At 36.3% G+C, this 11,822-nt stretch overlaps 1 protein-coding gene and 1 long non-coding RNA gene across 2 annotated transcripts; both read left to right on the top strand.

The window, feature by feature from the left end:
• The first annotated feature begins 7,911 nt into the window (after window positions 1–7,911).
• LOC110910305 lies at window positions 7,912–9,143 on the top strand. Its single transcript, XR_002575982.2, has 3 exons — window positions 7,912–7,984; window positions 8,535–8,588; window positions 8,973–9,143. It is a non-coding gene; the product is annotated as an uncharacterized LOC110910305 (long non-coding RNA).
• A 1,716-nt stretch (window positions 9,144–10,859) lies between these two features.
• Window positions 10,860–11,504, top strand: LOC110914175 (ATP-dependent RNA helicase glh-2-like). Its single transcript, XM_022158987.1, has one exon. The coding sequence runs from the start codon at window positions 10,860–10,862 to the stop codon at window positions 11,502–11,504; it is 645 nt and encodes a 214-aa protein (XP_022014679.1).
• The last annotated feature ends 318 nt before the right edge of the window (window positions 11,505–11,822 follow it).

Genomic DNA, 11,822 nt, shown 5'->3' with positions numbered 1-11,822 from the left:
ACTACGGTTTGCAATTTCTTAACACTCCTATCTTTGTTGATAATGAGGCAGCAATAAACATCACAAAAAATCCTGCTCATCACGCAAAAACGAAACACATAGAAATTCGTCATCACTTCATTCGCGATTGTTTCGAGAAGAAGTTGATAGGAATTGAGAAAATCCACACTGACAATCAAAAAGCTGATTTACATACCAAAGCGTTTGATAAAACTCGTTTTAAATATCTTTTAAAACTAAATGGTATGAAGCTTTCATCGGTGTCGGATGGGATTCTTGGCGTTGATGAAGGTACCACTGTAGATGATGTTGAAAAGCAATCTGCAATGGTTTGTCGATTTTTTACTTGTTTTGGTATTTGGGGGGAGTAGGTAGGTTAATTCTAGAAAATACAAAAACAGTAAAAAATTCAAAAATCCAAAAACATGAAAATATGTTAAAATCCAAAAACAATAGAAAACTGAAAAAGAGCTTGTGTAAAAAGGGAAAATGATAGTACATCAGTTAGGCAGTTAGAGTACGCTAAAGAAATGTAAAGTTTTAAAGCATTAAGCAGTCTCGCTGATGATGTGCCGATAGGTTTTTACACACTTAGTAGGTTTGTTTGGGATATAAACCTAAAATCATCACTTGCTTATTTCGTGGGGAACATCTCTCGGATATATAGGTAACCCCTGAAATCTTGTTTGAAAGACGCTATTTCTGACATACTAGGTCTTTGTACGTGATGATATCTGGGGTATTATACCAGGACTTCTGATTTCGCGGGAGCAATAGCCTAGTCCTCGTATAATGCTTTGCATTAGCTTTAATCTTAAAGCTTACCCTCAACATAAAAAAATGATGAAACATTGCAAAATGCTAATCATGTGCTGTTGAAATAAAAGATCCCCAAACGGGACCCACTTAGAGTCGAACCATCATCTCTCTGCATGAACGGAAGTTCTGACCTGAGCTCTCATGGTTTCGCATTCACCCCATTACAGATATCATTAGTGTGCACTCACCTGTAAGACTGAATATAGTTGTCTGGATACGGGAGTATATTCTAAAATGGTACACACGTATAAGCTAAGTCTCTAAAACACTAAATTCGTATCCTGAACATATTGAAATTTGTGTGAGAATTTAAAAAGGATCAGTATATCGACAATCTAAGCGAATTGTTTAATTCTTAGTATGTTATCAAGCTTAACGGTACTAGTAACTTGTTGATATCTGATATGATTCCCTAACACGCTCACCAAAATATGTTTGTAAATAGTTTACTTCTACTGCATTACATTTATGTTAAAATTCCAAAACTCAAAAAGATTTTATAGCTTTCTAGTTTAGAATCTTTATTAAAAATTCAAAAGGATTTTTCATTTCTGCTTTATTTTCCGACAAACCAAAGTGGAAAGCTGATCTTCAGATTCGCAGTTTGAAGCAGATGCAGGAAGATTCTAGCTGGAAGATGAGTTCGGAGCTAATCATGATTAAACCTGAAAGTTGAAAAGTTAAAACAAGTTCATTCATTTGAAACTTGTAATTTTTCAGAAAAATGTTGAACAAAATCAGTTTTGTTTTTGTCTCAGGTCAACCAAGGTCATTAAGTTGGACTTGGTAGACAAATTGAGTCCCCAGGGTCATTAACTTGGACCTGGAGACTTAAGTGGATTATTAAAACTGATGAACATCAAAAGAAGTTTAAATGTGAATAGATTGTAATGTCATATTTTTGAGAAGCAGGTTACAGGATTGAAAGTGTGATAGTAGAAAAATGAAATCCCCATGGCAAAGTTTGTGTAAAGTTTGAGCCAGAATTCAAGTCCCAGCTTATCGAGAAGGGGAGTCTTAGAGAGGGGGAGTCAAAATTCTGGAACAACATTCAAAGGGGAGTTTGAAGATAGAGATTGAAGGATGCTTACAGTGTCAAATCAATTTGAAGAGAAAGACAAGACTGATCAAGACTGAAGACTCGATCCCGAAGACTTCGTCAACATCCAAGGGGGGGGGGGTCTGTTGGTGCATAAATGTCTGTTAACTTTGTCTTGTATCGAGTCATGTGTCTAGATAGGATAAACCAGTGTTTAGCAGGTCGGAAAACAGGTTTGGATGTTTAAGGGTAATTTCGCACGAAATTAACATGGGTAATTTCGTACGAAATTAACAAAGGTAATTTTGCACAAAATTGTCTATGCCTATTTCGTATGAAATTACAACCCTATATATACCCAACCTGCTAGTTCATTTGTAATAGTCTTGATTTCAGAGCCGAGGTGCTGCCAGTTTGTCAAACGATCAGGATTGCTTTGAAATCATTAATAAAAGGATAATTAAGAAGAATCAAGCTGTTTCACGTCTATTTCACTGATTCCGCCTTTGAAATAGATCATAAACTCTTCTGATTGACTCGTTCGGGTCACACGACGATCCAACAACTAACTTAAAGTGCAATATAGCTTAAAAGGTTAAAAGGGTTCAATCGACGACCCAGCTGTGATGAACAGCAAAAAACATGTGTCACACCCTAACCGATGGCGGAAACATTGGGGTGAGGCACTGAGCATAACAGATTATCCAAGAGAATCCATAACACTATTAATGACAATATATTAGTCGTTAACGTCCCAGACCATCAACATATAAAGTAAAAATAGTCATTACAGACATTGTTCTCAAAGACAAATAACAGTTTCGACAACTCAGATTTTATTCATGGGTTTCTAGACCACCTAACTTGATTCACCAAGCAAAGCATAGTATACTAAACACCTGTCACATACGTTAAAGTAAATTCAATACACAGAGTGTAAAGGTGAGTACACAAGTTTAATAGCATATAGTATAGCGAAAGCGTTTACACATAACCAGCATGTAACACGTAGAAATGTGAAGCAACTAAGCTATCCACAATGACATATGCAACTGACATGACTGCGAGTGTAGAATGCGCAACACATTATCACCACTGTGACCATGTGAAGTAAAACCCTTAACAACCCTTGTCCACGACAGGTGCTGAGTCCAAACTATAGTACTATCGTTGCTAAGGCGTCAGGCAATAATCACTGTGTAAACATAACATACGAGCATTCATCGAAACACGTATAACATGCGGGAGCGGTTAGCGTATAAAAGTGTTTGCGTTGTGTGTTGATGTGATTTGATATAGATAATGTATGTAAGACCCAAAAGTGCGTTAAGCGAAAAAGGGTTCGAGTATACTCACAGTTCGTGTTTAGCTAGTAAACACAGTACTTGGATTGAAGGGAGCGTGGGGAGATTAGCCTGAGCATAAAACGACAGTGTAAGCGTCGAACAACGTGTAAAACAGCGTGTCGAGTGTGAGGAGGGTCGAATGGTTAGTCGATCGGATGATCATCCGGACGGATGGTAATCTAGACGGATGACCATTCGGTCGGCTGGTCATTCGATTGGAGAGGTGTGTTTGTAAAATGTTTCAACTTTTGAAGTTTTCATTGTTGTATAATTCAAGTCATTCGATCGAATGGTCATCCGGACGGATGGCCATTCGATCGAATGGCTACTCGATTGAAAAGCTGATATTCTTTGAAGTTTTGTAAAATTGTTCAAGTGTTGAACTTACAAGTCACCTAGTCAAATAGTCATTCGATCGGATGGTCATCCGATCGGATGGCTATTCGATCGAGTAACCCTTTGTTTGAAAACTTTGTAAAATCAGTTAAGTTGAAAAGTTTTGCAATTTAATGGAGACGGTATGATAACGTGTCAAACAACGGAACCCACACTAAGCCCAGTTCAGTCGATCGGATGGGAACCACCCCATTCGACCAGACTCCGTAGGATCGTTTTCAGACCTGAACGAGTCGATCAGAAGAGTTTATGCTTGATACGAAAGGCGGAAATAGACGTATCAAGTTCAATTCAGCTAGAATATCACTTTAAACTGTCTCTTGATTGATTTGACAAAGAATTACAGCGAGACGACACTTCGGCAGCACTTCGGTACACAAGCCGGAAAGTTACAACTGATTTCGCTTGAAGGGTATATATAGAGTTCTAATTCCGTTTGAAACTACTCCAAGCGAAATTAGATTCCATGCGGAATCTAATTCCGCACGGAATTACCTAGTAACCTTTCAAGCGGAATTACCCTACTTCATGCGAAATTACATTTTATCTCGAACTACGTGCCCTGATCTAACAATCTTAGTACAAGACTCGATACAAGACGAAGTCGACAGGCGCATGCACTAACAGACTCCCCCTCGAATGTTGACGAGTCTTAAGTGTCGAGTCTTTAACATCTTTAGTCTTTATCAGTCTTTCTGTACTCTCTGAAGTATCTGACATTGTAAAGCATCCTCAAATCTCTCTATTCTCTTCTCTATCAACACCAACAGACTCCTCTTCGAACAATAATCTTCTCTCGGATGTTGAACCAATCTTCAATCGTCACTTTAACATCCGAAAATCTGTAGCTGACTCTTACAATTCTCTTGATCAGATCTCTTGATTCCTTAAATTCATCAGTATCAGCAGCTTGCGCGAAATCAGGCTTCCAGAATCATAACGTGGTTCTTCTCATCTACAGACTCCCCCTATCGATAAGCTGGGATCGCAGTCTGGATCGTGACCTGGTTCACACTCTGCTCAGGATCGAAACCTGGCTCTTTCTAAACACAGAATCCTCAGGAATCGGAACCTGACTCTTCTCAGATTTCATACCTGCATAATCTCTTCCACACAATAAATTTTACAAATTTTAAAATTTGACAAATTTATACCACTTGCAGGTAACAATTAATCAATAAATGATTTTTCAAATTTAATCTCTGACGAACCATTTGAAAAAAATAGAATGATTTAACAATTAAAAGCTTCTGATCACCACTTATAAGCACACACACAAACTCCCCCTCACAAAATGTTCATCATGTTTAGCACTTGGAAATTTTGAAAATCAGCTTTTTCAACATCAGTTGTCGAAAATCTTTTTGTATTTTTCAAAAATTTATGCTAAAACACACTCAAAATCTTTTTGGGAATTTTTTGAATAAAATGAAATGCAGTAAAGAACTATTTACAAACAATATTTTTGTGAGTTTGTGTAATAGGAACATATCAGTTTTTGAGACAAATCACCAACACCGTTAAGCTTTAAACATTTTAAGTTCTAAACAATTCACCTAGATTGTCAGTATACTGATCCACTTAAATTTTCACACAGAGTTCAACTATTTCGAGATACGAGATTAGTGTTTTAAGCACTTAAACTTATTCGCGTGTCCCACCACTTGAATATACTCCCGTATCCAGATCCCAATATTCAGTCTTACAGGTGAATATACCTAGATGATAGCTGTAAAGGGTTAGATGCGAAACCGTGAGAGCTCAGGTCAGAACTTCCGTTCAGCAAAGAGATGACGGCTCGTCTTTTGGTGTGTTCCCTTTAGAGTATCTTTTCTTCAACAACACCTGATTAGCATTTTTCAATGTTTCATCATTTTTTTTATTGAGGGCGATGCTATATTTCAAGCAAATGCAAAGTATTATACGGGGACTAGGCCATTGCTTCCGCAAAATCAGAAGTCCCGGGATAATACCCTAGATATCACTGAGTATAAAGACTTAGTATCTCAGAAAGAGGGACCTTTCAAACAAGATTTCGGGGGTTACCCATATATCCAAGAAATGTTTCCCACGAGATAAGTAAGTTAGAAATTTATGTTTATATCTCGAAAACAATTTACTGAATGTGTAAAAACCTACTGGCACATCCACAGTGAGATTGTTTATCACATTTTTACTTTCCAATTCTTTAGCATGTTGTGATAATCCACTGATGTACTATCATTTCCTCTTTTTTACAACAAAACTCATTTTTGTTTAATCATGTTTTTGGCTTTTTCAAATTTTCTAATGTTTTTGGATTTTCTGAAATTCTGAAATTTCTTACTCCCCCTAAAATTCAAAAACATTTAAAGAAACTTGAAAACAAACTGTACAAGTAAAATGACAACTATTGAGAATCGCTTCAATTCGCCATCCACTTGGCATAAACAATCAGAACTCCCCCTTACAACAAGCTATTTTCCCATTATGATCTCAAAACACTTAAGTTTGTTTTAATCAAAATGGTTTTTCTGGAAAATTAGTTTTGTTGATTTTACCACTTGTAGAAAATGGGGATCAATTCATCACTTTGTTTTCAACCACTTGTAGGTTCACAAACCAAACATACCGTTTGTAGAAAATCAAGTACAACTTAATATCCCTGATTTACCACTTGTAGATCAAATCAATTGCCACTTATAGGTATGCACAATCAAACTTGATACAAAGAAAGATGCCGATTCCTGCTCCGCTCTTACTAACCTGGGAGCTCCGGCAAGTCAGGTTTTTACTCAAAGAATATATCCACCCAAGCCTGACCAGCCTTGGGTGATTCTGAGTTACCAACACTCGGTTTCTTTCCATTCATCTTCTTCTCATAAAATTCCTTAACCCCTTTTACCTTCCCATCAATCATTTTCCCAAAAATGTGATGTACTTTTGGGTTAAAAGCCTTTTCAACATCAAATTCCTTTTGATCAGAATAAAACTGGTTTGAAATTTCCACTTTACCAATTTTCTTCTTAAAATTTTCAGCCCGAAGTGGTGGAAAGTTCACATCATCCACAGTCGGTACTGAGTTTTCACTCTTTTTCTCAACATGTGGCTCATCTGACTTTGTGGAATCAGATTCATCGCCAGAAGATAGCTCCTCTGATTTTGACATAGCAGAATCATCGCTAGAACTATCTTCAGACTTCTTAACAACCCATTTCTGGTTGTCAAGGTTTGCTCTTCTCTTATAAAACCTCCTTGAACATTCACCAACCTCAAATTTTGAATTTTTGAAAATTTTTGTTCTTTCAATTAGTGGTTCAAACACAACCTCTTTATTTTTCAGTTTACGAGACACTTCCTGATTTGATTGAATTGTCTTGGGACAATTTTTGGCAATATGACCAGTTGTTTTGCATTGAAAACATGTTCTCGTTTCTTTCATCTGATCAGCAGTCTTCATCTCTTCTTGCTTTTTTCGCAAGGAATTCTTTGTTCGATTGCTTTTTGAACAAATTTTCTTTTTCTTCCTCAAAAGATGTACCTGAAACAAATATCATTTTTGATTTTAAATCTCTAACATATTTTCTTTTTCTTCCTCAGAACTGTTCAAGACGGAGTTTCATGCTCAACCCGTGAATCGGTCGTCTCTTCGGTAGAAGTCCATTCTCAGACCGGTTCTCTATTAAAGAATGAGTAAAGAGCCTGAACGAGTCCAGATTCTAACGGTTTTGAGTAAAGAGTTAAGAATGTTGAAGAAAAGTTTGAATCAGTTGAAAAGTGTTTAGATCTAGTCGAAATCAGTGTACAAACATGTAGAAATCCTTTAGATCTGAACGAACTTTGATGAGATGATGTCATACTTCAGTGTTCATAAGAACCCGTGATAACGTCACCCTAAAGTAGTCCAAATCCGACGATTTCATGGTGTAAAACAGTGATTTCAGTGGGGAAGATGATGGAGATATGTATAATGAAGATGGAAGTACAAGATTTAGGAAGAAAACTTACGAGAATCGCTTGGAATCAAAAGAAAAGAGCTTGAGAGCGTGCTGGTCGGATAGGGCTTGTAACACCCCAAATTCTAATAAAGATTAATCGAATGTTTATATGTTTTAAATGATTAGTTAGTTATAAATAAATAATGAAAGTTAAAGGTTAGGAAATATATAAGAATGATAACTTAAATAACCTTGAGGGGTTAAACTTTTAAATATGATTAGTAACATTATAAAAATTTAAAAATCCAGTTAGTGGGTGGGTGTGAGTCACGACCAAGAAGCAGGAAGGAGAAAAAACCCTTCTCCTTCATAATACCTCAAGAAATTCAGGGAATTAAGGTGTTGTTGATCCAGAAATCGAATGCATGTGACCAAATTCTCAACCATCTAAGGGTTTCCTACATAGGGTAGGTCAGATTATGCGATTTGATGCACTTTCATGAACTAGGGTTTAATCAATTCATGAAAATTGGAGAAATTGAACCTGTGTATGAATTAGAAACATCATTATAGGATGTTTTATGCTTGGAATTCATTTGTGTTGATGGTTTGAAGGAAAACCCATTTGTTCTTGTAGTATGATGGTGTTGAAGTTAAGTAAATTGAGTAGTCTTGATTGATGAATATTTATGTATTAGGATATTGATGAATTGTTATGATTGTAGAATGATTAAGATATGCGAATTTAGTTGATTAAAAGAGTTGTGAATATTGCTAGTGAAATCTTGCATTGGATACATGTACATAAGGCTCAAAATGTTGTTTGCACACCATGTGTTCGATAAAATGCCTCAATGAAGAACTATGTGATTTTGAATGTATTAAAAGTGTTGAATTGGCATAGGGAAGATGTAGTATTTGATACATTGCAAAATATGAAATGGAATGTGATTGATGCGTGAATGTGATTACTATGTAGTGAATGAAATAATCTAAATAAGAATGAATTATGTGTAGGAGTGAAAGAAGAAGGAGCTAATTCCGGTTCGCAACAAAAGGCTCAAGAACGAGGTAAGTTTGCTACTTACAAGTTTATTCAACAACATTAGTAGTTTGTTACTTTAAATATTAGTTTCTTAATAATAGTCATTGTATTAAAAATGAAAACGCGAAAGTAGAGCTCTGTAACGGTCCGTGATGAACGGGTTGGTTCGGGTTAGAATGGGAATGAATAAGTGAAGTTTTCTTAATGTTCCGTATAAACGGGTTATGATATAATGATTTGGAGAGAAAGATGTAACAAAGTTGGTTACATAAACAAGAAAGCCGAGTATAAGAATGACTTAGCCATGTATGGTTCAGAATTTAAATGGTGATTATTGGTTCACCAGGTTCATTAATGCGTTAGTTGAAATATTAGTATTACGCTAATGTTGTTTGTTGTAATGGTTGTAGGTAAATCTCAAGTTTAAATGCTATTGCATCGCTCGGAACCGAACACACCTTGAACGCCTTTATGCGCTTCCGCAATCATTGATGTATCATCAATGGGTCAATATTTTGGTTTAATTAGGCTATGTTGGTAGTTATAAACTCTAAACTTGAAGTTGTAAATCTTTTGTCAAACACTAGTTATGATGGTCGTTTTGAAAGTTTCTTAAGTGTTATGAAATTTACTATGTCTTTTTAAAATGCGTTGTAGGTCAATTGTTGAATGTTATTAAACAGGGAATTGCTTATTTTACGAACGGGTCATGCCCGAATTTTATTAGACAATAGTATGAATTATTGAATTTTCGAACTTTGGGCGTTTCAAGTTGGTATCAGAGCCTAGGTTTGAGGGATTCAAGTACCAAGTGCTTGAACTCAAACCGAAAGCTCGTGCAAGTGTGTGTTCGTTCCGAAGCGTAATGCAAGTAAGTAAATTGTAAACTTTGATTATACTTATAGTTATGAGGTTTTAAATTTTGTATTTAAGAAAAAGGTTAGAGCTAGAATGTTCATTATGTTAATAGAATGTTCATTATGTTACTAAATGTTCATCATTTTACTGGAATGTTCATTATGTTACTAGAATGTTCATCATGTTACAAGAATGTTCATTATGTTAATAGAATGTTCATTATGTTACTGAATGTTCATTATGTTACTAAATGTTCATCATTTTACTGGAATGGTCATTATGTTACTAGAATGTTCATCATGTTACAGGAATGTTCATTATGTTAATAGAATGTTCATTATGTTACTGAATGTTCATTATGTTACTAAATGTTCATCATTTTACTAGAATGTTCATTATGTTACTAGAATGTTCATCATGTTACAGGAATGTTCATTATGTTAATAGAATGTTCATTATGTTACTGAATGTTCATTATGTTACTAAATCTTCATCATGATCTAAAAGATACAACATGATCATCGGTGATGATAATGCACAGAGTATGAATTGTAAATGGAATGTAGTATGATAATACAAGTTTATATGTGATGAAGAGGTGTATGAAAGGAAACTCTAATGAATAGAATGAATGTTTTCTGTAGATGACGGACACAGGGAATGTAGATGATGCTGAAGTAGCACGACAAGAAGCATTCAATAATAAGATTATGGAAGCGGCAGAAAAGGTTATACATACTAACCTTCCCCAGTTAGCTCAAGAAGTCGAAAGCCGTGTTTTAGGGGTAGTAGATGCTATGATGACTAGTAAGATTGAGGAGTTAAAGGAAATGTTTGAAGGGTCTAGAAGCAAAAGTAAGGAACGAAGGTGTACATACAAGGATTTTATGGCGTGCAATCCCTCCTCGTTCAATGGGGAGGTTGATCCGATAAAATGTCAAAGGTGGATAGCAAATATTGAAGTTGTGTTCATACGTAGCCGATGTGAGAAGGAAGATCAAGTAATGTTTGCTACGGGTCAGCTTCAACAACAAGCTAAGGATAGGTGGGATACGCAATGTAAGGAGTTAGGGGAAGAGAAACTTCAAACGTTAACTTGGCAAGAATTCAAGGAGTCGTTCCTGAAGTATCATTGCCCGCAGTCGGCAATTATTAGAATACAAGCGGAATTCTTGCGTCTTCGCCAACAAGATGAATCTATTGATGAAATTACCAACACCTTCTTTGATAAACTAAGGTTTTGTGACGACTTTGTCAAGTCTGAAAGAATGAAGTTAAATCGGTATCACGGCATGTTGAAGGCTGAATATAGGGAATTCATCACTCCCTCGAAGTGTGAAACTTTGAATGAACTTATCAACTAGGCTCGGGATAGAAAGATAGAGCTGAAGCGACAAGTAGAAAGGGGGGAGAAAAGAGCGGCTGAAAAGCCCACAACTATGAGTCCGTCCAAGAAACATAAGCAGCATGGCAATAGAAACAAAGGAGGATCTAAAAGCAGTATTCCTCCATGCAAAACTTGTGGGAAGCTTCATACTGGAGAATGTCTATTGGGGAAGAAGGGATGCTACAACTGTGGTCAGGAAGGGCATCCTTACTATAGGTGCCCTAGTCCCGTGAGGACGTGTTTCAATTGCGTTACTCCTGGTCACGTCAAAGCCGAATGTCCGAAGCTTAAACAAAAGGGGCAAAAAGATGGAAAGAAGGATGAAAACCAGAAGGCTCGGGGAAGGATGTTTCAGATTACCACGGAGGAAGCTAAGGTTCTACCAAATGTTGTATCAGGTATTTTCTTAGTCAACCTAATACCCGTGAATGTGTTATTTGATTCTGGTACTAGTAGGTCTTTTGTGTCGAGTGAACTTATGTGCCATTCCTCTTTTACAAAGGAACGAATGTCTATACCCTTAGAAGTAGAAGTAGCGGATAGCAAAAGTTATTTGCTAAGTGAAGTTTGCAGAAATTGTAAGATTACCATAGAAAATGAAGACTTCGAAATAGATCTTATTCCTATGGTTTTGGGGGAATATAGTAGTAGTAGGAATGGATTGGTTATCCCGCTATCATGCGGAAATACGATGTGAGGCGAAAGTCATTCATGTATTGTCGCCTAATGGGGCTCGAGTAAGTATTCGTGGGGAAAGAAAATTAGAGGCAAAATTGTGCACGATTGTTGAGGCAGTTTGTAACACATCGAAAATTCATGCCCAATAATATATCGACACGTGTCATGGACTTTAAACGTGTAAATAATTACTTTAAAGGGACTAAAGTTGACAAACAAGGAATCTATGTGTGTAAAAGGATCCAAAGTGTCAACAATGGATAAATATATCTTTCAACAACCCTACACGATGTTTATACCCTTAAACGAATGAATCATGGATCATACGAAGCTAATT

This window comes from Helianthus annuus, chromosome 15, assembly GCF_002127325.2.
Source record: "Helianthus annuus cultivar XRQ/B chromosome 15, HanXRQr2.0-SUNRISE, whole genome shotgun sequence".
In the NCBI taxonomy this organism is placed as follows: Eukaryota; Viridiplantae; Streptophyta; class Magnoliopsida; order Asterales; family Asteraceae; genus Helianthus; species Helianthus annuus.
This window is presented reverse-complemented; position numbering and strand designations above follow the sequence as displayed.

Bases quoted from the DNA above. Each gene is read 5' to 3' on its own strand.
- LOC110914175 (XM_022158987.1), top strand. From the start codon at position 10,860: ATGAGTCCGTCCAAGAAACATAAGCAGCATGGCAATAGAAACAAAGGA.